General features: G+C 40.4%; 1 protein-coding gene across 1 annotated transcript in view; it reads right to left on the reverse strand.

Moving 5' to 3' along the window:
* Positions 1-27,433, reverse strand: part of DNAH7 (dynein axonemal heavy chain 7) — a 379,127-nt gene that overhangs the window by 280,111 nt on the left and 71,583 nt on the right. The window contains 7 exon segments of the mRNA XM_075181345.1: positions 3,860-4,046; positions 5,939-6,624; positions 14,584-14,730; positions 15,624-15,848; positions 17,391-17,469; positions 22,044-22,171; positions 22,932-23,201. Of these exon segments, the coding sequence (XP_075037446.1) occupies positions 3,860-4,046; positions 5,939-6,624; positions 14,584-14,730; positions 15,624-15,848; positions 17,391-17,469; positions 22,044-22,171; positions 22,932-23,201 (1,722 nt within the window).

Genomic DNA, 27,433 nt, shown 5'->3' on the forward strand with positions numbered 1-27,433 from the left:
TGTAACTTTAACCCTTTCTTGCCTTGTTATGGCTATGGCTCTGAAATTTACCCACGGATCTCGTCCCCTACACCCACCCCACCGATTCCAGAACGCCTGCAAGCCCTGATATGAAATGAAGCTAACGTCATACTCAGACGCTCCGATGGAGTGGATGCAAGCAAAGAGATCCGCGGGCACGAACCCAAAGGAGTCTAGAAACGCCTTCAGGAAGTCAGCTCTGTTTGGGGGATTGTCACCAATGAATTTAAGCTGCACAACATTCCTACGCTTAGGGGGTTGACGTCTAGGAGGCGGACCCCCCAGAGGCGGGCCCACCAACTTCTGGCCTGTACCAGACACAATGCTTGCATAGGAGGATGTACCCGGGACATATTTTTTAGCAGAGCCCTGTACCCCAGGGTTTAAATGCACCGAACCGCCCTGGGCATCACCTATATTACCAACGGGCCCAGCATTGTACAAAACAGGACCATCTCTTACCACCTCAGCCTGATTACCCATTATAGACCCTCTAAAACCCTTCCCCCATTGATTCCCCATAGCCCCGGAACCAGGCTGCCTATCCCAAATACCAGGATTACCAGCCAACTCCGCATTTCTCCTAGTTACTTCGTCAATTAAGACGGCTGCTTTTTTCACCCTTTCGGTTATCTGCAAGGGCCCGTATATGGAGTCAATGATTCTAACCTGGGCCTGACTTAAGGACCTTCCAATATCAATTGAACTACCTGCACACACCACCGATTCAGAACCCATGTTGAGCCCGCCTGAGCCTACATACGGGGAGCATACAGGACCAGGGCCTAAGCTGCTAGGGGTGGCTGCCTCTGATCCCTGCATAAAAGTAACATTACCAGCCTTTGATGGAAATGGTGCAGTGTTCACATTATACTCGCGTATATCACAAGACAACATATTACTTTCAGCTTGTTTTGGTAAAATGCTTATCACCGGGACTAGCCCAGTCTTTGGATCAGTTCCATATTTATCACCATTACCTGTTTCCAGAAAAGGGGAGCCAATTGGATCAGATGTCATTGCCTGCCTCAGGAGACCCGCAGGTCACTTGCTCAATCTCCTGTAGCTTTATCGTAAGTAGCTGCATCGATTCTTCCTTATCTAGGAGGATAGCGTTCTCAACTCCTCAATTTCTAGGCGCATAACAGCGCGTTCTGTACTAAACGGACGGTTACTTTTCTTCTTCAAAGATTTGTCTTTTCAATTTAGGAATTTCCAAAGAGAGCCGCTCCAGCCGTGCCTTTATGGCAGGTTCCTCCGTCTCCCCTTCATCAGAGTCAGGTAAGCTGACTTCTCCTGGGTCAACATCCGCCTCTCCTATACCAGCCACCGCACCGCTAACCACAGAAACTTCTGCCACCTTTTGGGCCTTCTCACCCATTTTAATGACCGCCACACTGTCTTCTATGGTCATACTTTCTTTGTTGGCTTCCTGTTGTGTCTCCACTAGGGACTCACCCATATCTGCCGGGGGTGCCTTGTTTGGTATCACCGGCACACATGCCACATTTGCCTCCAGTTGTACCGTCACTGAGGCTAAGTTCACATCTCCCGGCACGAGTCTAGTCGGGGCTTCTCTTTTGTTCTTCACAGGTGCCCCGGAGCCATCCTCCCCCAGTTGTTTCATCACTGGGGCAGGTAAGTCCTCGTTCAGTCCGGCCTTGGCTGAAGCTACCATGTTAAGGTGCGCAGGTACTTCTGACCCACTGTCCTCCAGTTAATTTAATGGGGACACGGTGCATAGCGGAAATTTTGTCACAGACTTGCCGCATGGGATCCCTGCATTCGGCTTCATGCAGGGAAATTCTGCCTGGGGATCTGCTTGTTTCATAAGGCTAGGGCATTCCACACTTCCAGCCAAGTTGGTAGTAGGCTGACTGGGAGTGGAACCCACTCCAGACCCTAGATCTAAGATGGGCCTTCTGGAGGCACTAGGCCTGGGAGCCTGGGGGCTTTTCTCCTCACCTCCCCCAGGATCCTCCATCCTTGCTGGCTCAAACGGAAGCTAATTTGGCTTTGCAGGAGCTCTCCAACACACAACCTACTCGATGGAATTCACCCAGCTGTAATGCTCGCACTATATTGTTGGCATTATCAGAAATGACATATCCTGGGGAGAGTCCAAGTGGTATAAGCCATGTATCAATCACATCTCTTAGTTTGCGTAACAAATTGTCAGCTGTATGCCTGTTAGTGTAGCCGGTGATACAAAGAGTGGCCTGCCTGTGACAAATGTTACGTAGTGGTGTACATGCTGCTACTGTTCCTGCTGGTGAAGGTGAATGACCAACCCGGTGGGCTGTCACAGTCATATAGTCTTTGGTTTGACCACTTCCACTTGTCCACATATCTGTGGTTAAGGCCTACCAACCATATCTGGTAGGTTAAGGCCTACCAACCATCCACTTAACCTCTCATCTCTTTTGTTTCTCCTCTGGCCCCATTTTTTCTCTCCCCTTTGCTTCATTGGCTCCCTTCTGTGCCTGATTTTGTTCACCCTCCCTTAGGATGTAAGCTCGTATGAGCAGGGCCCTCTTTCCTCCTGTCACCATATCTGTTCTTCCTCTCCGTCTCTACTGTATTTGCCTGCCCGGAGTTCCTGAAGTATTGGTATTTTATGTTTAATGTTCTGTACTAATTTACCCTGTATGGTCTACTGTTTGTACTGTGTACGGCGCTGCGGAAACCATGTGCCTCCTTACAAATAAACGGTAATAATAATAATTATAATAATAATAATAATAAGTGGACAGTGGGCAGATTGCCATTTTTCCGCGCAATCTCTACATTTGTACACACTTTTTGGTATAGTTGTGGAATATCTTTACGGGAAAAATGGTGTCACGATGGAATTCTGTAACTCGGCCACAAAACCTCAATTATCTGTGAAAAACCAGCTGCGTTTATTGTAGATATGCTTTTTCCCTGATTTAAAAAGACTATGTACTTTTACATCGCCTTTCCCAGATGACGTAATAGGAACACTACCATCAGGACTGGTGACAGAACCGGGTTGCTGATTTTGCTCATATATGGACTGCTTTGAATCCATTTTAATGAGGCCAAAGCACTTGTAGTGGCAAAATTGTATTAGACAGATACTGCTGACAAATATGACTTTTGACAGCCAGAAAAATTAGTGTTTCACACTGGGGAATATGGGAGACCCCAAAAGCACTTGGAGTGCCAAAAATTTTTAAAAAAAAGCCTCCTCTATCCTCCTCTCTTACTGCTCTAACATTTGGTATTAATATTAGAATTGTATAGAATAGAAACAATAATGTGTCCAATTATTGCTCTGTGCTTGCGCTGATATAGCCTGTGACCTAACCCTGCTCTCTCCCTCTGTCAAATGGCGATAGATTGCTGTGGAGGCGGGTATTTATGCATTTCAAATCTTGCGAGAACCGAGCTCAGAAATACGAATACGTCATGATGACGTTTGCCTCGATTTCGATTCCGAATGGGCGGGCTCGGTACTCGGATAACCGAAATTCGGATGGATTCGGATCTCGGGGAACCAAGCCTGCCCATCTCTAACAATTACATGACCCCTTGCATGCACACTTCTATCCATTGAAAATCGAAGTTTATATCACTTCAGAGCAGGTGTGGAAAATTAGTCTATTAGTGCTCTGAAAAAGCTCTAGGCATTCATCCCTGCATTTGATCATTTAAATATCTCACATATGGACTGATTCAACTGTCCATTGTCCAGGCACATAGACGTTACATGTGATTAAATACAATATTGCAGTATAACATACAATATAGAACACACGTTCTTTGGTTTATTACATGTCAAGTTCATAAAGTATTTAAAGTTACAGTTTCTTACCAACAATACTAGTTTCATTAGGTCTCTCCATGTTTTATCTACAGTTGAGAACCGCCTGCCTTCTTCTGGCATTTGAGCCATTATATCTGGGGAACTAAATATGGGCTCCAAGTACAACCACGTTGCTTGCACTTTTAGCCATTCATCCAGAATTTCCTGCAGCAGCAATAATTTACCTTCCCATTCTCTGCAAAGAAAAAAACATTTATAAAATTATTAGCGTCAACCTTAATAAATTAAATTTAGATTAAATTGCACAAAGATTTTTTTAATCCCAGCATTTGGACTGTTTTCTACCATTTCAATAGTAGCAACTAACTCATGTAATCTGGGGGACCTCTTGCTTTAAATACAATATTTTGTATTATATGTATTATACAAATCTCATTGACAAATACAATAAAACTACATGTTTGAAATGCTGTTCAACAAAGCAATATTTGTGTTGTTTTCATGACAAATTTGGCTACTTGGTACAGTGTGGTATTATAATGAGGGCCTACAGCTGCCTATAGACCAATTCTTTCTAAAGCAAATATTTGAGTCTAAAATCTCTGAATTTACAGGCCCAAAATGTCCACTAACCAGGAACTCAGGAAATCATCAGGCACCTAGGTTAAAAACAGGTGTGACTGGTTATTTTGACAAGTGCTAAATTGACTGGTGTGAGGGTCTTACTGTATATTGCAATGAATTACTAAATGCTTATAGCAAGATACTTTAAGTATAAAGCTGGATAAGTGTATTAAAGCCCTTGTCTTGACTACGAGAAATTGTATACTCTACATGTGCTATGTGCTTCACTTTGTTCAACACCTTCTACTTCAGTGTTCATCGCTCAAATTGAGAACAAACGCTGGCCAACCATCCAAAATAAAAAGAAAAGAAATAAAAGTACAAACACATTTAATTATGCACATTTTCTGCTCTCTCTTGAATAGTGCTGCCCTAGACAAATACCTATTATTCATATGTAGCAGATACAGCTAAGCCAGGTCCCATGGTTGTTACATTTACAGATTACACTGTTCTACTGAAGTTTGCTAATTGTATGTAATTTTACCTCAGCTGAGCAAGCAATTCCACAGTCCTCATTCATATTAATAAACACAAATATTCAGAGGAATACATTGTTTGAGCAGCAATCCTCAATCTAGCGGCAGGTTTACTCAGCATTGTAGCAATAGGTTAAAAGCCCTGATGTAAATTATGTGCCAAGCCCACCACACTGGCCATAACAAATAATCCTCCACCCTTCATAACACTCCTTTGTCTTCGCCTTTACATTTTTTTATCTTCAATCTTTAGCCTACCTTCTTATCTCTTCCCTTGATCAACTGCCAGTTCCTTCACTTCTTGCCAACCCCTAAGCAATTTTTCTGTCCTCCTTACCTTGTCTGCATTGTTGTCTCATGTCTATCCTATTGTCTCAAATATTTTCCATTTGGTGACTACCCATGTCTCTTATCTGCACCCACTGCTTCAAGTCGCCTTTACTTGTGCCCATGTTTGTCTTTTATTACTCTCATCTACCATCTAGTCAAGTCTCCTGCCTGTCTGATTTGCTTGTCTAATATCTTGTTTGAAGCTATGTTTCTGACCTGCTCCCCTGTTTATTATTCTAGTTCCTTGCCAACCCTGTTTTTTGTTTCCTAGGTCTCTTTGCCTGACCACCATATGTTTTTGTTTGCCCCCATTGTTCGCCTCCTATGTCTATTTTCTGTTTCATTTGTTTGTCCCTATGTCTTTCTCTGCCTTCCTTTATTTAGTTACCCATTTCTTCATTGCCCCTGCATTCAGCAGGTCTGGGGAACTTGCAAATCACAAGATTTTCTGGGAATGCCACCACCGTGCAACATTCCTGCAAGATATATATATATATACAAATGAATTTCAATAGGATCCAATGCACTTAGCAGTCACTGACCTTGTGACTATAATTATTATGCCAGTGGATTCCCTTGAACATATCTAGAAAAGTAAAGTGACATTAAGCTTACAAATACATAAGATATAATTAGCCTTTACGTCTGCAAACTGTAGTATTGCTAAAACAGAAACTGCAACACTGAAACGTACCGGATTTCATTTTCAAAAGCTTTAATAAATGGAGATCCTCTCATGGTTTGCGTTTTAACAATCTGGTCATCTAGCAGTGTCTGAACATCATCCACCGATGACAAAATATAGGTTCCTGTTTCTCTATAAGGAAGTAGGGTAAACTCCATTTTATCCCATTCAGAAATCATTTTCTCCATTGCTTTTTCAAGTGAATATTCCTTGCTTGCAGACTCACTTATGCCTTCAAATTTGTCCAGATATGGCTGGAGTTTCATGTCTATAAATTTGGTAACATTAGTGTCCTCTTGTGGTTTAATTGGATAGCCAACAACAGATGACATTGCCTCCCAGTGTCTGTCACGCAGTCCTGGATTACAAACAATCTGAATAAGGGGTATAATTTCTTTGAATTCTTCCACTTTATGTTTGATTTTGGAAGTTAGAGAATAGGCATTTGGAGATTCAGTAAACGTTCTTTCAAGCTTATACAACACTCTCCAATAATTTCCTACATCTTGTTCTACAAGATCAGGGTTTACAGAAGTATATGGTCCTTCCATCCAATTTTTATACTTTGTGTTGAACTCCACTGTAGTTTCATAGAGTCGCAGATATGGATTTAGAGAATCCTGAATTTTTTTCCTTTCAGGATACTGTGAAGCTGACCAGCCGAACGCTTCTTCCTCTGCATTAAGTTGATCAACCTGAAATTGAACATATCACTGAAAATTTCAAACTCTTACTGACCATAATATAATATTATTAACATAAAGTTACACTGGCAGACTTGACATTGTTTTATGCTACACATCTGTACAATCAATGAGGAAACCTAAGGGTCTATGAATTCCCCCAATTTGCCTTCTCTAGGTCTCATTTCTGAAATGCAAATTGGTTAAGGTACAGAATAAAGTTCCATTGTTGATATCATGTTGCTCTATCTGCACTAGTGCACTGAGATTTCTACCAAAGTGCATTGGTTTGCGGAGCAAGATAATGAAATTTGTGAAAAAGTAATTGTTTGCACTGGATTATAGGAAGAGATGGACATAGTGAGGCATTCCTTACTAGGTACAAAGTAAGCACATCAGTGTGCCTAGTTTTGCAGACTAGTGTAAAATCAAGATTTAATTTAGAAGGGTAAGATTATTAAAATGAGAGGTGTCTAGTAGGCATATTTTCAGGGGCGTTCCTTCTTTTGCTATTTTCTCTCCACACAAAAATTTAGAAAAATCTGAACTGGTGCACATGGGGTCGATCCTATACTTTTAATGGAATGCATTTTGCACCTTTCATTTGAAAATTGGTGGAGAAGTTAATTTCTAGGCGCACTTTGCTCAATTTAAAACAAACAAACAAACATGAAGACAGTCCTGGGGGTAAATGTATCAAGGTCCGTTTTTGCAAAATCAGCGATCTTCTCGGGAGAGTTGAAACTCGCAGATGTATGAAGCTGAGATTTCATGCAAAATCGCCAGAGTTGTGCTTCTGTCAAAATCGCTATTTGCAAAATCGGCTGAGATCAAACTCCCGACTGTTTGCCACTGCAGCTATACAACTCTCAAATGTATGAAGCTGCGAGTAAGCAAACTCAGGAGAGTTTGCTTTCTAACACGCCAGATACAACACGCTGCTTGCTAGCAGCGTGTTGTATAAACACATCACTGAAACACTGCTTGTCAGTGTAAAAATGGTAAAGAATAGATTCAAGTTTAAAAAAAAAAAGCGTGGGGTCCCCCCGCTATTCCTGCTTAACCCTAGTGCTGCCTGACTACTGCTGGTTCCGTGAAAATCGGGGAAAAATTTTGCATGGGGTCCCCCAATTTTCACTTAACCAGCACTAGGCAAACCAGTCGGGGTTGGCGGCACTATAGCAGTGGGACACGCAGCAGGGGTCCCCCTGCCATAATGACTAACCAACCCCAGGCTGTTCAGCGCTGGACTGGATTCCCTAGGGAGTGGGGTCCGCCGAAAAAAACGAGCAGGGTCCCCCCCTAAGGCACTAGGGTTAAGCATTATTTTTAATAAAAATATATGGTGTAAATGAGGTTGGTTACTGTGTTTATTGTGGGTTTTTTATTTTTATTAAATGTTAGTGGTTTTTATGAGGGTGTGGTGGTTTTTTAAACATTTTTTTTGTGGAACTACAGGTCCCAGCCAGCCATGGATGTCAGGGCATGTTGGCACTGGTTCTCCAAGTGCCAACATTCCCTGGCTGCCGTGGGTATGCTGGTTCTTGTAGTTATACAAGCAGCAGCATGGCCACAATATTTTGGGCAACCTGGCTGGCTGGGACTTGTAGTTCCACAAAACAAAATGGCATCCGTTTTTTAACTATTTATCGCCGGTATTACCCTACTACCTACAGCCCACGGGGGTAGGAAGAGCCCTAGTGCTATCAGCACTGGGCTGGGTGTCTCTAGGGGAGGGGGGGCGCTCATTTTTTTCAGCTGACCCCACTCCCTAGGGAATCCAGCCAAGCGCTGAACAGCCTGGGGTTGGTTAGTCATTATGGTTAGTGCCGCCAACCCCGGCTGGTTTGTCTAGTGCTGGTTAAGTGAAAATCGGGGGGACCCCAAGCAAAATTTTTCCCCAATTTTCACGGAACCAGCAGTAGTCAGGCAGCACTAGGGTTAAGCAGGAATAGATGGGGTACCCCACGGTATTTTTTTTTTTTAACTTGAATCTATTCTTTACAGTTTTTACAGCTGCTGGATATGGCAGGCAGGGGTAACAATGATGTGTTTACAACTCGCTGCTACAACACAGGAGAGTTAGCTAAACACGGGAGTGTTTACATTGCAGCAAATCGCCAGAGATGACCAGCAATTTTGAAGATCAGGGTCAAAATCGCAGCTTGATACATTTCAGGTTTTTTTTACTAAAATCGCGGGTTGACACCCGCGTTTTGCCGCGATTTTAACACGCTGTCAAAATCGGACCTTGATACATTTACCCCCTGATGTCCCATCACTCTCATGATTAACTTAAGTCATAAATGAGGCTAAACTGAGCACTATTTAGGAGAAAACCTGAAAAGTTTAATCTAATGAAAGGGGTAATTAATTCTGAAGTTGTCGGTGGTTGGATTTTAATGTAACAATAACACTTTTGAACAGATTTTCTTATTTAGACTTTTTCACAACCAACACAGTTCTAGTTTGCAGAGGTGTCTCCCAAAAGCAGGTAGTAAATTTGCACTTTGAAGTGCACTTGGCAGGCTTTCTTGCTGCATCACTGCAAAACAATATGCACTTGTTAGACAACTTAACACTAATCAACCCTCTAAAGTCACACATTGATATCACAAATACCTGACACTGATTTTGGTGGTGATAGATTTCATGTATTTTGATAATTATGACAAAAGGAGGCCTCAAAAACAACACAAAATGAAGGAACATAGTTTGATTGTACTAGGTTTTATGTGTGGGCCTGCACCCTTTTATTTAATTTTTGTACATGTAACCCCCTGTCACTGTGTGTAGTGTGGGATGCAAAGGGTACACAGTGCACCTCCTTCTCAAGCCCTGGCTAGCTGATGGGCATGGGTGTAAATGATCAGGGGGTCCCTGCACATGCAGGTGTTTCTGTAGTTAGTGGGACACAGGTGATGTCACTTTGTGGTGCAGTGCAATAAAAGTCACAATAATTTGGGCGCCAGACCATCTCTATGACAAACTGAACTCTTTATTTACACTCTTCTTCCTCCAGCACGATAATCATAATGGTTACAGCAATAAAGAAATATATATACAGCTCCTTACTCTCTCCAGCACAGTTCTTAATGAGCAATACGAATATGGTTGCAAGTATATCATACTTGCCCACTTTCCCGGAAAGTCCAGGAGACTGCCGAAATTCGGGTCAGTCTCCTGGGCTCCCGCGAGAGTTGGCATTTCTCCCGCATTCCGGATATTCCCTTATTAAAATGGCGCGATTAACAGAGAATCGCGCCATTTTGCCTCGGCCGCGAAAACCGTCATTTCCATCGGGGGTGCGGGGCCAAAATGTCGCGATTGGCCACACCACGCCCCCTCCCACCCCATAGCCACGCTCCTATCCCGGAAACAAGTTTCGGAGAGTAGGTAAGAATGAAATATATCTCATTACTCCTCCTGCACAGTTCTTAATGTTCTCCAGATGTTACATAACATAAATCACATGTCTCTTACACTCCACAGTCACTGCAGATCACCCTTTCTTTGCAGGGGCGCTCACATGGATGCTAACAGGCAGGCAGCTTCTTCTCAATGCAGTTCTGACACACTGTGTAACTCTCAACTGCAGTTCACCCCTCCTCTGCGGGGATGATGTCTCCTGTGGGTTCTGACACTTCACTCTGTGTACTCCCAGCCTCAGGCTCTGACAATACAGCTACCATGCCTCTTGTAGCAACCCTCACTCCAGGGTCTCTTCCATGCAAAATATCCCCCTCTCTCTTGGGTTCTCTATAGTGACATAGAGTTCTCCCCCTCATCCAGGGCACACATTCCTTGCCCTGGCGCTGTCACCGTGCTCACATGTTTAGGCAATGCTGGGGGATCCTGGAGCTTCCACAACACTCTCCCAGGTCCCCAGCTACATCTCTCCTCTCCTGTGTCTCTCCTCTGTCCCTCCTCTATCTCATAGCCTGGGCTGGGTTATCAAAATGGTAACCAGATTATTTAACTTTTCATAAACATCCAGCTTGCCCTCTAGGTGACCCCTCCTGTATTCCCTGAGGTGCAGGTTTTACTAAAACGCCACTAGAGGGCGTTACATACATGTTTTTAAGAGTTTATAGTTGAAATATTTGGGTGATTTTTATACTATTTAGTTTTGATAGGGTTGACAATGACACTATGCGATATATTTTTTTATTCTGTTTTATCTAATTTAAAGTTTTATGCAGGTTTTCAAGTGCTAATCAGGATTGTCCTCTATTAAGATCAGAAACCCTATTCAGAGCATCTAGTGGTAACAGATATTATTGCTAACTAGTAGATTTTATATAACGACCAACTGCAAGTTCTTTTGATATGGGTCTGGTGATATTAAATCAAACATGATTTGAATTGATGTATATATAGAATTATTCATTGATTATTTGAGTAGTTCCTTAATTTTTTATATTTTGCTAATGATTTTTTTCCATACTTGCCAACTCTCCCGGAATGTCCGGGAGACTCCCGCATTTTGCGAGAGTTTCACGGACTCCCGGGAGAGTGTGGCAATCTCCCGACTCTGCCCAATTCCTAGTCAAGTGGGCAGAATTAGGTCCAAAACGCCGCAATTCACTGGGAATCGCTGCGTTCGGCCCCCGCTGTAAAATGATGCATTTTGCGTCATTATGTCATGGGGGCGGGGCCAAAATGACACGATTTTCGGATCCCCGCCCCCAGCACGCCCACTTTCCCCGTGAGGCTCCCGGATCATACTTACCATAAGTTGGCAAGTATGTTTTTTTCTTAAGAAATCTTAAAGTCTTATGCTGGTGGTAGCATAGTATCAAATGGTGTGTTTAATTGCAAATAAACGCAGCTGTCTACATTTTTATCTAATAACCACCTCTCACTCTCCCACTGCTTCCCACTTATGGATATCCCTGCCATGCCTGACCAGACTCTCCCCCAAATACCAATCTTTAAACGCTCTCGCAAAACCCACATCTTAGCTATAGCCTACCTTACCCCTTCCTAGACTACTCCCTCTAACTGTCACATCAAACTGTGTACCATTAGCTCCAGCTGTCTCTGCTTCCACACTCCCTCTAGACTGTAAGCTCTCAAAAGCAGGTTCCCCTCTAACCTGTCTCATATCTGCACCTCTTTTATCGACCTCGAATATACTCATGTCTTTATGTTTAACTTGTATTTGTGTGATTTTTATGTTTTTTGTGTTTAATTTGTACTTACGGAATTTGAACATGTATGTATCCTACTTAGAATTGTACTTGTATAATTTATACTTTTAATTTGTATTTGTATGACTATTATCTTTAATTTGCATTTGTGTGATTTTAATGCTGTCTGTCCGGCACTGTAGAATTTGTGGTTTCTTGCAAATAAACATAGAAGACTATCATGATAGAATGTTCGTATATTATGTATATAATTATTGTTATACTGTTCTATCATAAAATGACCTGCTTGATAAATCATCTGTGAACGAATTCATTAGAAGGGTAAGGAATTTAAATACCACCACCTGATTTAATTAAACTGTGAAGAAATTGCCAACTTGAGATGAAACACATCAGGATATTTGAACTCCTGTATAAGTGCTCCAACTCTCACCATATCTTATTGCGAAAGATATATCACAAATTAATATGTGGACTAAAACTATGCTAAAGCTAAACTCTGCAACCATATTTGTAACATTCTCATGCCTAACCTCCCACCGGTCGCCTACCTCTCTCTCTCATCCCCTCTTCCCTTCAACCCCTTCCTCGACTCCGTCTCCGTTTCTCCCGTCTCTCCGTCTCATCCATGTGTCTGTCTGTCTTCCCCTTCCTTTAGATTGTACGCTCCTTTGAGCAGGGCTCTCCTATCTCCTGTTTCGATCACTTTTAACTGCGCTCTCCAGCTACTCAGCTCTTCTCCTCTTGGTACTTCTGCCCCTTGTCTCCTCTCGCTTCTCTCCACTCCCCTCAGTGGCTCTTAACCTGTCATCCATGCCCACCCGCTTGGGCCAAAGGTACCTGCCTGTACTGAATTTCCCCCTCCCTCTCGTTAGCTGAGCCTGAGCCCCCAGAGTTATAGTGCTTACTGTTACTTGTACTGTGCTGTTTCACCTTGTACTGTGCCATTGTTTGTCCTTGTACGGCGCTACGGATACTTTGTGGTGCCTTATAAATAAAAATTAATAATAATAATAATAATAATAATAATAATAATAAAAGCTACCTGTGACAGGATGGACCGCCTATGCCACCCTGTCTGTTGTTACTGGGAACCGGCTGAGCTTACTTTGCCACCATCCCCTTTCGTTATTCTGAATACACCCCTCCTGCGGCAGTAGGAGCCTGCTGCCCCCACTGGGCTCCTTTATGGTGCCCATAACCAAATTCTTTCTGGGTAACTGTCACTGCTAGTGTACTCCCATGCTGGTACACTTGGGCTGGTACCGCTGACTGCTTACTTTGATTCAGGGTACTGTGGATGGATCCCGTCTGACCTATCACACTGGCCAAAGCTGCTGTGTAGCAACAGAGCGGTGGTACTGGAGAGCTGCGTCCAACCTCAGAAACAGCCAGAGAACGGATTAGATTTAGGGTCTAATCTGCAGGTCACAGGATTACAGTAATATTGAAGAAGTTATCAAGCATGGTCTTGAAGCAAAGAGTGAAGTTTTATTTCGCTCAGATGCCCTGACAAATACCGTTCCACTTGTTAAAGGTATTAGTGGTCAGATCAGATGGAACATCAGAATGATACATTCCAGTGTACAAGGCAATGCTTTTTATACTGATTTGGACACAGGCTATTTTTAGAATCAGGATGCAATGTGTTTACACAAAAATGGATTTACATGCATTGCAAAGCTAACAATATTTACGCTTATCTGTGATATCTTAAAAATTCTGTGATGTCCTACATCTTGTTTTTAGACACAGAAAATCTAGTAGAAAGGTCTTAATTAAACCTTCCTGTCTTCAAGTGGACCCTCACACATCAAAAGTTGCAGAATACACATTCTCAAAGAAAGGTATAAATCCCAAACAAGCAATTTCCCCACATCACAATACACAAAAGACTTTCTAAACAAAGGCTCATTGTATCAGATATATACATCAGAAATAAGGCATTCAATAAGGCAAGGTTAAAACAGAAAAAGCTCATTTTCTACCCCTGGTCTCAGAAATTAAAGATTTCCCTTACAAAAATATACATAATATCAAAAATAAGTGCATGTGCAATTATATAAATAAGTGCCCTGCGCTATTTTCTTTAAATAAATGTATACCATAAGTTATTTATAAGTGATCCAGTCACACTACCTTTTCCTGCAGCCTGATTATTATTACATATCCATCTCTAAATAATAACAGACACATGCAAAAGAAAATAAATAGGCATAATGTGCCTTTAATACAGATAATTTGGGTCATTTACAACAGCCAATTATTTGAAAAGTCTATCTCACCTATTTTTGCACTTATTGCACACTTATATACTTGTGCATATAACTTCCCCTTGGTTGCTGCCACAATTTTTTTTGCATTTGTTTGTTCTACACATGAGCACATGCACATCTCATGCATGTCCATGTGCTAGGTGTGTTCCTTTGACCAACCCTTCTCAGTAAGTTAATATTTCCTCAGCATTGTTGTTTTATTGATATTTTACTGTTTTGAAAAATAACAATACAAGTTTGCAGAAGTCGATGAAATACATAAAAGTAAGTGGACAACACAGATGGTTTTGTGCTGCGCTGTGCAGTTCTATTTTTGATTATTTTTGTTCTCTTACACAATCTACTCAGAAACTATAACAGCTGCAACATATTAGTTTGTCAGTACACGGGGTAACTATTGTGCTGTAAAAGAGCAAGTAAAGAAGTACAACAAATGAAAGTATGGTGACAGATCCCTTTGATTATATCATATAAATGTTTTCTTTCAGCTTAGGAACAGGGATACTGTACTGTAAAACAGATTGCTTTAATGCAATACCAACCTTTTCCATTGCTTGGTCCAATTTGGAATTTAGCGCTTGTGCCTTTTTAAGATATCTGTTAACTTCATTAATATCACCATATGCTTCAAATTCTTCAACTTGCTTGCCATAGTTTTCCAACTCTTCAATAAATCTCTCACAACGCAACTATTAGGAAATAAATTACTAAAGTCATTGAAATAGTTGTCTAAATGCTATATAAAAGCATGTCTTTACAAAAAGGTACTCTCTATAAATTGAATACAATATTCTGAGAAGTAAAAAAAGTTTTTTTTTTTTTAATAAATTGTAATGGAAATTATTATGTTTAACTGCCCTCTCTGCTAACAATGATGACTGACTAAAGGTAAGTCCGCATATAAGTGACTGGCGTAAAGTTCAAAATTATGTATTTTATGTATAAATATACATAAACAACTGGCTAATGGGTGCAATAAAATAAAAACAATATTCAGCTATTTTTTACTATGTTTTCCCTCTACCAAACCTTTCCCAATGTTGGTTCCTCTGGTAGTTTTAATGGTCAAAGCGAGTCCGTCTACCAGTGAATTTATTGATGGAACTCTGCCATAACTCTTCTTGTTTGTTCTACAAGGGTTTTTGATAACCCAGAAGAAACATTGCAGAAGATATTATTTCTTCCAATGCTGTTATTCAGGAGATTGGCACATTAACAAGCTCATTCTTCCATGACTGTTGACATAACAATACTTAGATTGATGAAAGGGAAGGATATGTTTCCATCATTGGAAATGATAATGATGATTATTTTAATTTTATAGGGAATGATTTTATGAATGTTTGCGGGGTTTGCGAGTAAATTGAATACTATATTAGCCAATCCTCATAATGCAAAAAAAAAAAAGCAGTTTTAACTGTCTGAAAACCCTGTTAATTAGATGCATTTGTGTTTTGCACCATGATTTCATCAAGGAAGAAAAACTGGTATTTCTAATTTTCAAAGACCATCTGTTAATAAATAATTTTACTCAGAAGCCAGATATTTAACAGATAAGCATAATTTGAAGTGTCTTGCTGACCTTTAGTCCTTCTTGATACTGTCCAGTCTTTTCCTTTATTATGTTTCTGTGCTCGTCAAAAATCTCTCCCATTCGGTTATGCCACTGAAAAGTACGGTTGTTCAAACGAATGTCTGCAGGGGACAAAGTGACAAAATCTACGAGGAAAATTAGGCGATTTTTGGCTTCTACAAGATTCTGCTGCAAATCCAGCATATCTTGAGCTTCCACTTTTTGAATGTATTCCTAAAAAAAGGAAAATCCGTTTTAAAAATGTGAACAATTTATTAATAAATGACTATTGTAAAATTTGATAGCAAAACATGTTTTCCTCTGTTTTATAAGCCCACTATGGCCCTGGTTTATTAAGGAAAATACGGCAAAAAAAAGGAGTAAGTTTGCTCCTGGACAAACCATGTTACACTGCAAGGGGTGCAAATTAGTTTGCACATAAGTAAAATACTGTCTTTTTTTCATGTAGCACAGAAATACTTGATGGCTTTATTTTTACACAGAAATTTACAGTTAATCTAAGACATGATAGAATGATACAATGAACTAATGCGCTCAGGTGTTTTTTCTTTCAGTTCCACTATTCACAAATACAATCAGAAATGTATATTTTAAAAATATAACTTTATTTATAAAATTACCAACATGAAAATTATATTAATTGAAAACCACAAATACATTCATCAGATATGTCATTTCATATACTTGATACCCTTATCAGTGCACTGAAATACAAATTGTAAAATGTTTAAATAAACAGTCCAGAGAGACCAATATCTGGAACAAGAAAGAAAAACCCTCTGCAGCAGAAGAAAACTTAACATGATAAAACGCTTGACATGATAGAACAATGAACGAATGCACTAAGACATAAAAATAAAGATATATATTTTTAAAATACCATTTTCTAATTGTATTTGTGAATAGTGGAACTGAAAGAAAAAAAACACCTCAATGCATTTGTTCATTGTTCTATCATTTTAAGAGCTTATAAGAGTTCGCAATAGTTCTTTCTTGTCCACTATTAATTATTGATTCTAGATTGCATTTGCCCTGCGCCCAAGGAGTAGCTTGTAGCTTTTGATCTAGGACATGCTCTACCCCCAGGGGCAAACGCAGGATTTGTAGAGGGAGGTTTCCACACCACGCTGCCAGTGGGCGTGACCAGCATGCATGGGGGTGTGGCTATAATTTTAGACAGTGCTTGGCTGCTCTCCAACTCTTCCTATCACCATAATATACATGGGCAATGCTGCGTGCACTACTGTTAGGTGCACGCAGCTCTCCCTTTTCAAGCAGAGCTGTGTGATGCGGGAGCAGGGTCCAGCTACCTCAATTATACAGTGCCCCAGGCTTGGAGGGGGGTTTCCAGGCACTAGGAAGCCCACCTCGGTTTGCCTATGACCCCAACTATAAATCTGTCCTCACATTTTAAATTTACCTCCCCCTCCAATGCAACATGAATAAATTCCTTGGCCATATAATGACATCCTAAAGTAACTCCCAATGTTCTTGCAATATTCAGTAAAAGAGGAATGACAATACATAGTAGATACAGTTCTGTTAACACCACATCTGTGAACACTGCACCAGAAACACAACATGCATGCTAACAATGTAATTATGTGGTGTTACTGTCAAACTGTAAATATATTTTACCACAGTATAATTATTATTATTATTATACCTGGAGATTGAATATTTGGGAGGTTAAGTGGAATTGCTTGTTAACATAGATAATAGATTCATTTGAAGAGAAGCCTAATGTAAAAATACCTTCAACTGCATGAGTTCATGTGTATTTGGAGGAGTGCTTAGAGCCTTTTCTGCAATCTTCTCAAATTTGTCACACAACCTGATAAAAATATTACATTACACATATTAGTACTGTGAAGAAAAGGTATTTCTTTTTACATTATGCAGTTAATCACTCAACATTAATTTAATGTCACACTGTTTGTTTTCTTTATGTACCCTCATGGATTTTTTGATTGCTTGTAAAATGTAGTCACTTTAACATCTGTGTCTTTCCCAGTGGTAGCTTTGTCGAAGCAGAGAAACCCGACACCGCATACCCAGACACGATCACACCAATGGTGTGTTCCCCCGACAGACTCCTGACAGCAACTGCTTGCAATACACACTTGAAAGGATTCCAATGAATGAACATGCTGAGCGCCTAGAATTACTGTCTCTTTCATGGGCAACTGTATTAATCTTATCATGTACGCAACATGCAGATATATACATCATATCAAAAGATATATCAGTGCAGGACAACTACCCTGTAATTTTCTTAATAGAGGTATATTACAATAGTGTTAAACATTGACCTTATAAAGAAGAGCAGTTTCACCAAGTGCTTAATATTTACAAACATACAGAGAGGTGAAGCACTACTATTTTAGCATTGTATACTAGGTCCTTTGAATGAAGCTTGTGGTGTTAGTTTATAGGCCTTGAAGATTAAATTGGAATTTCTATAATATGTCCAATGACTTATGACTGTTTCCTTATGCCTTTTAGTATATTTGTATGAATAGGTTAACATAGTGGCACAGTGGTCAGCATTGTTGCGTCACAGGCTCCATTACGACCAGTGTCCTAACTGGGTGGAGTTTTAATATTCCCCCTGTATCAGGATGGGTTTCCTCCATGTGCTCCGGTTTCCTCCAACAGTCCAAAAACATACTGATTTGTTAATTGGTTTCTGGCAAAATGGACTCTAGTATATATGTATGCTGCTAGATAGTTTGTGAACTCTTTATGAATTTCTGAATCTATACATAAATGTGATCTTAAATATGTTCAGATCTTCATCTAAACAATAAAACTAGATAAAGAGAACCCAATAAATTACATAACACACAAAAGATTATATTTTTTAACTCATTTATTGATCAAAATGACCCAACGTTAAATTTCTTTGGTGGAAAAAGTATTTTAACCTGTAGGATTATCAGTTTAGTTAAGGAGATAATTAGAGTCAAAAGCGTCAAATCAATGGGATGACAATCAGGTATGGGCTTGGGTGGCCCTGCCCTATTTAAGAAAATCCCCCAAAAAACAAACCCTTTTGAATGCATGCCAAAGGAGATTTCTGAGGACCTCAGAAAAAGAATTGTCGATAATCATCAGGCTGGAAAAGGTTACAAAACAATTTCTAGAGGCTTTATGCTTCACCAATCCACTGTCTGGCAAATAGTGTACAAATAGAGAAAATTAAACACCATTGTTACTGTTACAAAACGAGTTTGATAACACCACAGCCAGCCTGTTTCTCACAAAATGTGGATTTTAGCATGTACTATTTATAGCCCTTGTTTTAGTTCCCCAGCTCAACAGAATACCACTGCAGTGTCTAATTACATGTGGATAAGGGGACATATTAGCTCATTGTAAATATGTATATTGCGTATTGTATATTGATGATGTGGCAGTGAGGTTGTTATTCAATGTCCTTAAAGTGAAGCCAGGTGGGTTATGGCAAAAGATCAGGTGGTGTCCAGGATACAGGTGTGGAGAGTGGAGCAGCATTAATTCTCCCCCCTCCTTCCTCTACAGGAAACATGGAACAGCTGGGAACCCTGTGACATCACAAAGTAGAGTAAGGGCTGACTGCTACCCTATCTTTAGAGGTGGGGGAAGCCAATTAGTATCCATTGTTCTCCATAGGACTAGTCCAGACATTTTTTCTGCATCTGAGCAGGGGGCTTCTGTGGAAGCACAGCTCATCTCCACTCCCCCCTTCAACCCCCTGATCCAGGACCTACCAATGTTTAAAGAGAGAGAGACCCAGGGGTTTGCTGAGGGAGGAAAAAGCACTGTGAAAATTAGACCCTAGATATAAGGAGCCACTCCAGGGGAAGGAGGTGGTGTTCATTCTGGGATTTCATTCAGGGCAGATGCAAGTTCTGGTTTTTGAGTTGTTGTTCTCTACTAGAGTCTACATATGCAGCTGAGAGATCCATGGGTTGTCAAGTCTGGACAGCCAGGTGATTGTAACTCCTTAAGTTAGTGGGGTTAGGGACAGATGATGTGGTAAACCTGCCTGGCATTTATTTACTGTGTGTTCTTAATAATCCAGTGATTGTTTTTATTACAATAAATGTACTGTTGTACTATTCTAACTGCATTTGCCTGAGTGACTATATAAATCCTAGAAGGTACTGGGTAGACTTCCCTGGCATAGGAATGCCCCCGTGGGTGGCCAGCCAGCGTTAAGTGGGTAGCATTGGGCCAGAAAACCCGGTATCTTCACAGTTACTCTCCCCAGGATTGTTCGCCCAACAAAACTCACTCAAAGAGCAAGGCATAAAATATTCAGGGAGATCACAAAGAATCCGAGGGTAACTTCAAATGATCTACAGGCCTTTCAAGCACTGGCTATTGTCACCGTTCATGAGGCCACCATCAAGCAAACACTGAACAAGAATAGTGTGCATGGGAGGAGAGCATAGAGAAAGCCACTACTCTCCAAAAAAGATCATTGCCCATTGAAAGTTTGCTAAAGACCACCTGGATGACCCAGAAGCCTACTGCAAGAATGTTCTGTGAAAGGAAGACTTTAAAAAAGTACTTTTTGGCGTTATGTTTGGAGGAAAATGAATACTGCATTTTAACATAAGTACCTCATCCCTATAGTGAAACACGATGGTGGCAGTTTTATGGTGTGGGGCTATATTGCTGCCATGGGATAAGGACGGCTTGCCAATATTGATGGAACTATGAATTCTGGACTGTATCAGCAAATTCTACAGGACAATGGCAGAGTATCTGTCCATGAACAGAAGCTTAACAGAAGATGGGTCTTGGTGCAAGACAACAACCCAAGACACACAAGTCAGTCTACAAAAATATGGTTGAAGCAGGAGAAATTTCACTTTTGGAATGGCTGAGTCAAAGCCCAGATGCTAGTCTAATCAAAATGTTGTGGCAGGATCAGAAGCGGGGTGTTTATGCAGGAAGGCCAACCAACATACATGAGTTGTAAGGAGGAATGAGCCAACATAAATCCCAGGAAATGTGCGGGACTGAAGTCACTGTTGCTCAAGGGTGTTACGCTAGTTACTGAATGCTAATGTTAACATACTTTTTCTGATAAGGAAATGTAATGTTGGATGATTTTGATCTATAAATGAATGAAAAACTATATTCTCCTGTGTCTTATTTGATTTATTTGATTCTCTTGATCTATTTTAATTACTTAGATGAAGATCGGAACACATTTAAGGTCAAATTTGTGCAGACTTTAAGAAACATTCAAAAGGGTTCACAAGAGCGTGTGTGTGTGTGTGTGTGTGTGTGTGTGTGTGTGTGTGTATGTGTGTGTGTGTGTGTTTCCTAGGGAATTTGGACTGTTCCAATGGGTTGGGGGCTGGTTTTCTCTATAAAGTGCTGAGTAATATGATTGGCACTATACAAATAAACTACAAGAAGAAGTCTACAAGAAGAAGTCTCATTACATTTTCTAAACCACAGCACATGCATTGTATTTTTTTAAATGTTTGCTATAAATGAATGTATGTTATTTTTCTAAAATGGCACATAGTGTGTTATACTTTCAAATAATGGAAAACCTTTTCTCTCCTCCAATAACATAACATTTTTGTTTGTCAAAGGAATACCAAAGTGTCAAATATTTTGGTATACCAGCTAACAGTATAAATATAAAAGAAATGTAACTTTCATGTATGCAGGGGAACTGATTTGTTCACAAGTGCTAGCAATTTATCAGAGCTTTTTCTACAGTGATAAAAATAAAAACATAGCTTACCTCAAGGAATATAAATTAAACTACTAAAATAAAAATAAAAAATCAAGCATGGTCAGTGTGTGCCCAGGAGAGGTTACCTTAATGGGTTGGGTACGCTTTATCTCTTTACAAAATTCCGACTTGCATAATCCCTGCAAAAAAAAATCCAAAATCATGAAAACCCGAATGAAAATTAAACAGACTTACCTTCAATGCGACGATGGAGATCTCCGATTGGATCAGCATGCTGACAGCAAGCCATTCCGATTGAAGAAGTGTTTTGCACTGCAGGCTGACGTCATTGTGACGTCTGTCAATCCAAATGTAAAGCGGCAATGTCGGGTTAAGTATTTAAAAACTTAACCTTAGGGGTCCCCACATTGCCGCTTTAAATTTGGATTGACAGATGTCACGATGACGTCAGACTGCAGTGGCAAACACTTCTTCAGTCGGAATGGCTTGCTGTCAGCATGCTGATCCAACCAGAGATCTCCATCGTCGGATTAAAGGTAAGTCTGTTTAATTATCATTCAGGTTTTCATTATTTCGGAATTTTTTTTTAGGGATTGTCTGTGTCGGAATTGTGGTAATCGTAGAAACGATTACGACCGACCTTAATAATCTTACATCAAGCAAGAAAACATAGGTTTGTTGCATCCCAGCAGAGAACATACCGTCTATTGGTCTCTTGGTGATCTTTAAACATTTTCACGATCAGTTTTCCACAAATAGCCTCTGACCGTTTTGCCAAAGCTCTGGTTAACTCATCACAGTGGAGTTCAAACATCCCTAAGCGAGTGAACTGAACAAAATAGCATAATGTAGTTTACAAGATTCTTTTCAAGTACATATACATACACAAGGTGTGTACATTTCCTTAAATACACAAAATACCTAATATATATTGGGTATGTCTAATTTATTTATTTTTTTAATATATATCCTGACAATCATATTTTCTTAGATAAAAACATAAATGATGAAGTACATCATTCCCAAATTTCTCTAATTAAGCAGGACAGTCCAAATTTGAGGGGACTGTTCCACTGTCCTGGCTGCTGCCCTAGGCAAACCCAAAAGGTGATATGAGCACACCCTCAATGGGATGACCAATTTGGGATATATGGAAATATACCATAAACAAAATGTTGGCCTTTATTTACTACATAGAAGCCTATTTGATAATATGTCTATTGCTTGCAATATAACTAAACTTACTAAACTTACAACATAATTAAACTCAGCAAAACTTACTGAAGGTACAAATGATTTTCAGAAGCATTTTAGACTTAAATGCCCCTACCCCCTACTCCTTCTCTGAGGACAGGTTTGTTACAATGAAACAATAGCTGTTATGAGCTAATCAACATATTGATAACATAAAAAACCATAATGAGAGTCAGTATAAATGTTTGATGATAACATGCAGTACATCAGGTTCAGTTTTACCAAAGTCTATTGCAACTGACAAAGCCGACCCTGTTTTAAAGTCTTGATTTCTCTAATCAGTTCTTGTAGGCTCAAAAAGAAAAACGTGCTTCACACTGCAATAAAAGTATTACCTTTCTTGAATTGTACTGTATTTCTTCAGTAAGTGTTTGATATTTGATAACCTCTCTCATTATTTCTTCAAATGTATGTTCCTCAGCCAAGAACTGATCAACATCCAGATCTGCTTGCTTGGTTATCAAGAAGCTATACTTATCATACAATTTCAAATGTTCCTTTGGCAAGAAACTCTCCAAAGCAACAAACTCTTTAATTTTTCTTTTGTATTCTTGTACAAGTAGTTCAGGAATGATGGGCTTTAGATTTAATTTTGACTGATGATCCTGATTTGAAAATTAAGAATGGTTAACATGGCATTTTTAAAAAATGTTTTCTCATTTAACTACTACACCAAAGCATCTTATACATGTCACTTCAATGCAAGTTACTTATGAAACACTGCAGAGCAGTACTGCTCGCAGAACAACCCAGAGATATGCAGAATGATCCAGTAGATCAAACAAACCATCACCACGTCACAATTAGCGTCTGATTGAGCGACCATAAGGAATGCACCCACCAAACTATAGTCAATAAATTATGTTCACTAAGCTATATGCAAATTTGCATTATTTAGCAAGGGGTAATTTAAGGTTTGTACACTAAACTATGCTTAATTATCCATTTATAACCTAAACCTAAGCTAAACCAAAGAGTGTTGCGTTAAAATCCTGCACACTTTGCACATGAAATCAGTGTCATTTACCTTCCTCTTCCTGAAACAGGCAGTGGGCAGCAGAATCACTTGTTTACAAGTGTCTTCTAAAGGAAAGCACTTTCCTAACTGTAAAAATTGCAATTGGAGGAACGCTGCTGAGAAATGTGATTTTGCTAAGCTGACGCCATCTGTTGCCTTATAGACATTTTGTTCTGTTATAGCTTAAATACAAATTAGATGCACCTGTTTTGTAGGAGTAATTCATTATTTGCAAGGCTATGCTTATAACCTTGGACATAGCAGACAGGAGATAAGCCAGCACCCCTCCCCTGGGGAGTTTTCCTGTTGATAATGAGAGAATATACTAACATCTGTGTAAAGGGAACATAAGTGGTTAAAACCTTTTGGGGCGTAGTTTTCTGTAATACGTGATTTTGCTATATAGATAGGGACTTGTAACTAATAAAGCAGAGTTTATTGTACACTCAAACCATGCAGTGTATTTAATTATCTCCAGCTGATGAGCTCATAACTGATAGACTGACACTTACAGGTGAACAATATGAATTTGATTCGACACTGCAAGTTGAGGTCCCGCTCCCTGCCTTTAGGAATAATGGCCAGGAGAAGGGAATGTTTTTGTTAGCCATGAGTCAATAAAAAAATGTATTTCATTTACAGGATTTTGTCCTTTATCCTATCTGGGGGACACTGCTACCATGGGGTTGCATGAGGGAACATGGAGTAGGCACTCAAATAGTTAACTTATTTAACTTCCTTCCGGCAGGCTATATCCCCTCTGCAACCTCCTGCAAACCTCAGTGTGTTTTGAGTGAGAAGGAGTAGGACCTCTGGTGTACTGCTCAGTAGCTACTCTTCTTTCAAGGAGTTGGGCTGATTTTTATTTGCTGCTGTTTATTTATTTTTATGGTCCATTTTTTTACTAGGTTAGAGTAGAAAGAAGATAGAAAGGCTGGGACAGCAAGGCTGCATTACTTACAGGAGCTGCAGCGCTGTCAGGTAGTGAGCGGCGGCTCTCACAGAAAGCGCCTATTTTCTTTGTCTGATGTTGGCACGCGGCGGGAGAAGACGCGGCCACATTATTTACTGGGGAAATCCAGAAGCAATGGTCGCCGCCATCTTGGAAGCTACCAGTCCCTTCCTCAGAGAGGATGGGGGGGGGCAGAGCTACATTGGATAATGCATTTAATGCATTAAGAGAGAGGCAGTCTGCGGGCTTAATAAGAGAAACGCCGCTGACAAACTCTTACAAGCACTCAGGAGGCTCGCTGGATGCTGCAGACAGGGAGGAGTTATTATAGAGCTCCCCCTGTCTTAATCGGCAGGTTGGTTTCTTCCACAGGACCAAAGCATGGGCTGGAGAAGAAAAAAATTATTATTCTTTCTTTATATTACATTCTACTTGCTATAAAAGAGGAGGTATATTGTGTTTTACATGAGATATAGTGAAGTAGTTGCATAATTGCATATATTGTTTTCTGCTCTCTAAAATGTAAACATAGAGAGAAGCTTGCCTTCGGTCAGCATTCTCATGATTGCCAAGGAGGAAAGGAGCAGTTTGGAGAGAGAAAAGATATAGAAATCTCCCCGCTTTTCTGCAACAGTTGGTTTGTTCCCAGGAGGGAAATACAATCGAGGCAGCCAAGGCTGTAATTCAAACAGGACATTGCTGCACAGGCTTCTCGCCTCTCCAAATTGTTTTGAGCTGGTCCTTGGCCATCTAGGAGGGCTAAGTACCTTTTTCTATAATTATTTACACATTATACATGCCCAATGTTTTTTATTGTTATAGTGGATATATGTATGCTATTGTTTTGGAGTAAACATTGTGCTACATAAATCACAATTTATGTACCTAGGTTTGATATAGTATATATAAACATATGTATATGGTTGGGAGGTACTGTGGTATATGTCAAAGACAAAACAGTATCCTCTAAGAAAGTTATTTTTCTTTCCTTTTCTGAAAAAAAAAAAAAAAAAAAGCACACCTTCTCCCAATTATCCCTGGGTGTGACTGCTACATTCTGCCTCTATTGCTAGACAGGTGGCAGGAAATAGGGGAGCAAATCATTACCTTGTTATATGTCAGACAAGGGAGAGACCAATTGTAAAGCAAAGCTTTCCAGTGGATATATGTATGCTATTGTTTCGGAGTAAACATTGTGTCACATAAACACATTTTATACCTAGGTTTGCTAAAATAAGGAGTATATGCTGTGACATATGTGCATGGGTGTATATGTATATATGTGAATGTGTGTGTATACATATTGTAACAAAAGGAGGCATTTAGCTGGCAAAATGCAGAGATATCAGGGAAGTAGAGTAAAATATTTGTGCAGTAATGCACCTAGATTGAATGTAAAGACCTATTTATGAAAAGCAATAGTTTAAATTTGGTTTAACTTACATGACTTGAAATCCATCCTCTCAGCAAACAGACAGGGTTTGTCTGTTTGAATTACAGAGCCAGTGATGGGCGTTTCCTTTTAAAGAGAAGGTGGGTGTGTCACCTGTCCATCAAGCTAAGGCTGGGGGAGGAGTATCAGGTATAAAAGCTTGTTTATATCATTTGTGCACTGAGATCAACGCTGGGAAGCTGGCTGGTCTTGAGAGAGCTGCGCTATGTCTAGCTAGCGTTTAGGGTCTCCAAGAAATACTGTGAAATCTGTACGGTGTCAAAACATTTACCATCCTGACAATAAAACTACATAAAAAGGAAGAAGTTGTTCGCTTGTGCTTCTGCAGTAGCGGGCTTTTGCCACAAGTGGTGTCAGGAGTGGGATACTCCGGGAAGCAAGTTTCCGCTACCCAACCCACGCAGACGTCAACATGGAGGAAGTACTGAGAACCCTCGTGAAGGTGGCCGCTGCGCAGCAAGAACAGCAAGCTCAGATGCTACAAGTTGCCGAGGCACAGGTGGAAAACACAAGGCTCTTAAGAGAAGAGTTAAGCCAGGTGAGGCATGACAGGAATGAACCACTTGGTCCTGTTCTCCAGAAAATGTCACCAGGGGATGACATAGAAGCATATCTGGTGTCTTTTGAGAGACTTGCAAAAAGGGCAAAATGGCCTCCTAAAGATTGGGCTGAGAGGCTGGCGCCATATCTGACTGGTGAAGCTCAGCAAGCTTATATGGATCTAGATGAGGAACGGGCCTCTGACTATCTGTACCTAAAGTCTGAGATATTGGCATGCATTGGAGTTTCTGGGCCAGGCCGAGCCCAGCGCTATCACCAATGCCGCTATGATAAAGAAAAACCGGTCAGAGCGCAAATGGCTGAGCTTTCTAAAATTTTAAAGAAATGGCTACAGCCTGAGGAGAATTCGCCTTCTCGGATTATTGAAGTTCTGGCAATAGATCACTGCATCCGGGGGCTGAACCGCGATTTGCAAAGGTGGGTTCTGCAATCAGACCCACAAACTAATGAAGAGCTTGCCAACGTGGTAGAAAGGTTTTGTGCGCTACAGCAAATGACTAAAGAACCTACATTTGTGCCAAAGCCGCTGCCACGCCAAAAGCCAGGTTTGACAATCCTTGCTACAGGGCCCAAATGGCAAAACTGCTACGGACAGAGGGCCAGGTGCAAAGCTGTCTAATCTGAAGTGTTTTGAATGTGGTGAGCTAGGCCACTTTAAGGCAGAGTGTCCTAAACTACAGGAAACAAGGGACTGTTCCGTGGCACATATTGGGCCTGCATTTCCAAGCTGTTTTACCATGAGTCCCACATCAGGAAGTCCTTGTTTGTTCCGGGTGACTGTGCTAATACACCAAAACCTTGTTCTGGCCTTGGTTGACTCAGGGAGTGAACTCTCATTGGTTTCCAGCTCTGC

The sequence above is a fragment of the Mixophyes fleayi genome, chromosome 7 (genome assembly GCF_038048845.1).
Source record: "Mixophyes fleayi isolate aMixFle1 chromosome 7, aMixFle1.hap1, whole genome shotgun sequence".
Classification (NCBI taxonomy): domain Eukaryota; kingdom Metazoa; phylum Chordata; class Amphibia; order Anura; family Limnodynastidae; genus Mixophyes; species Mixophyes fleayi.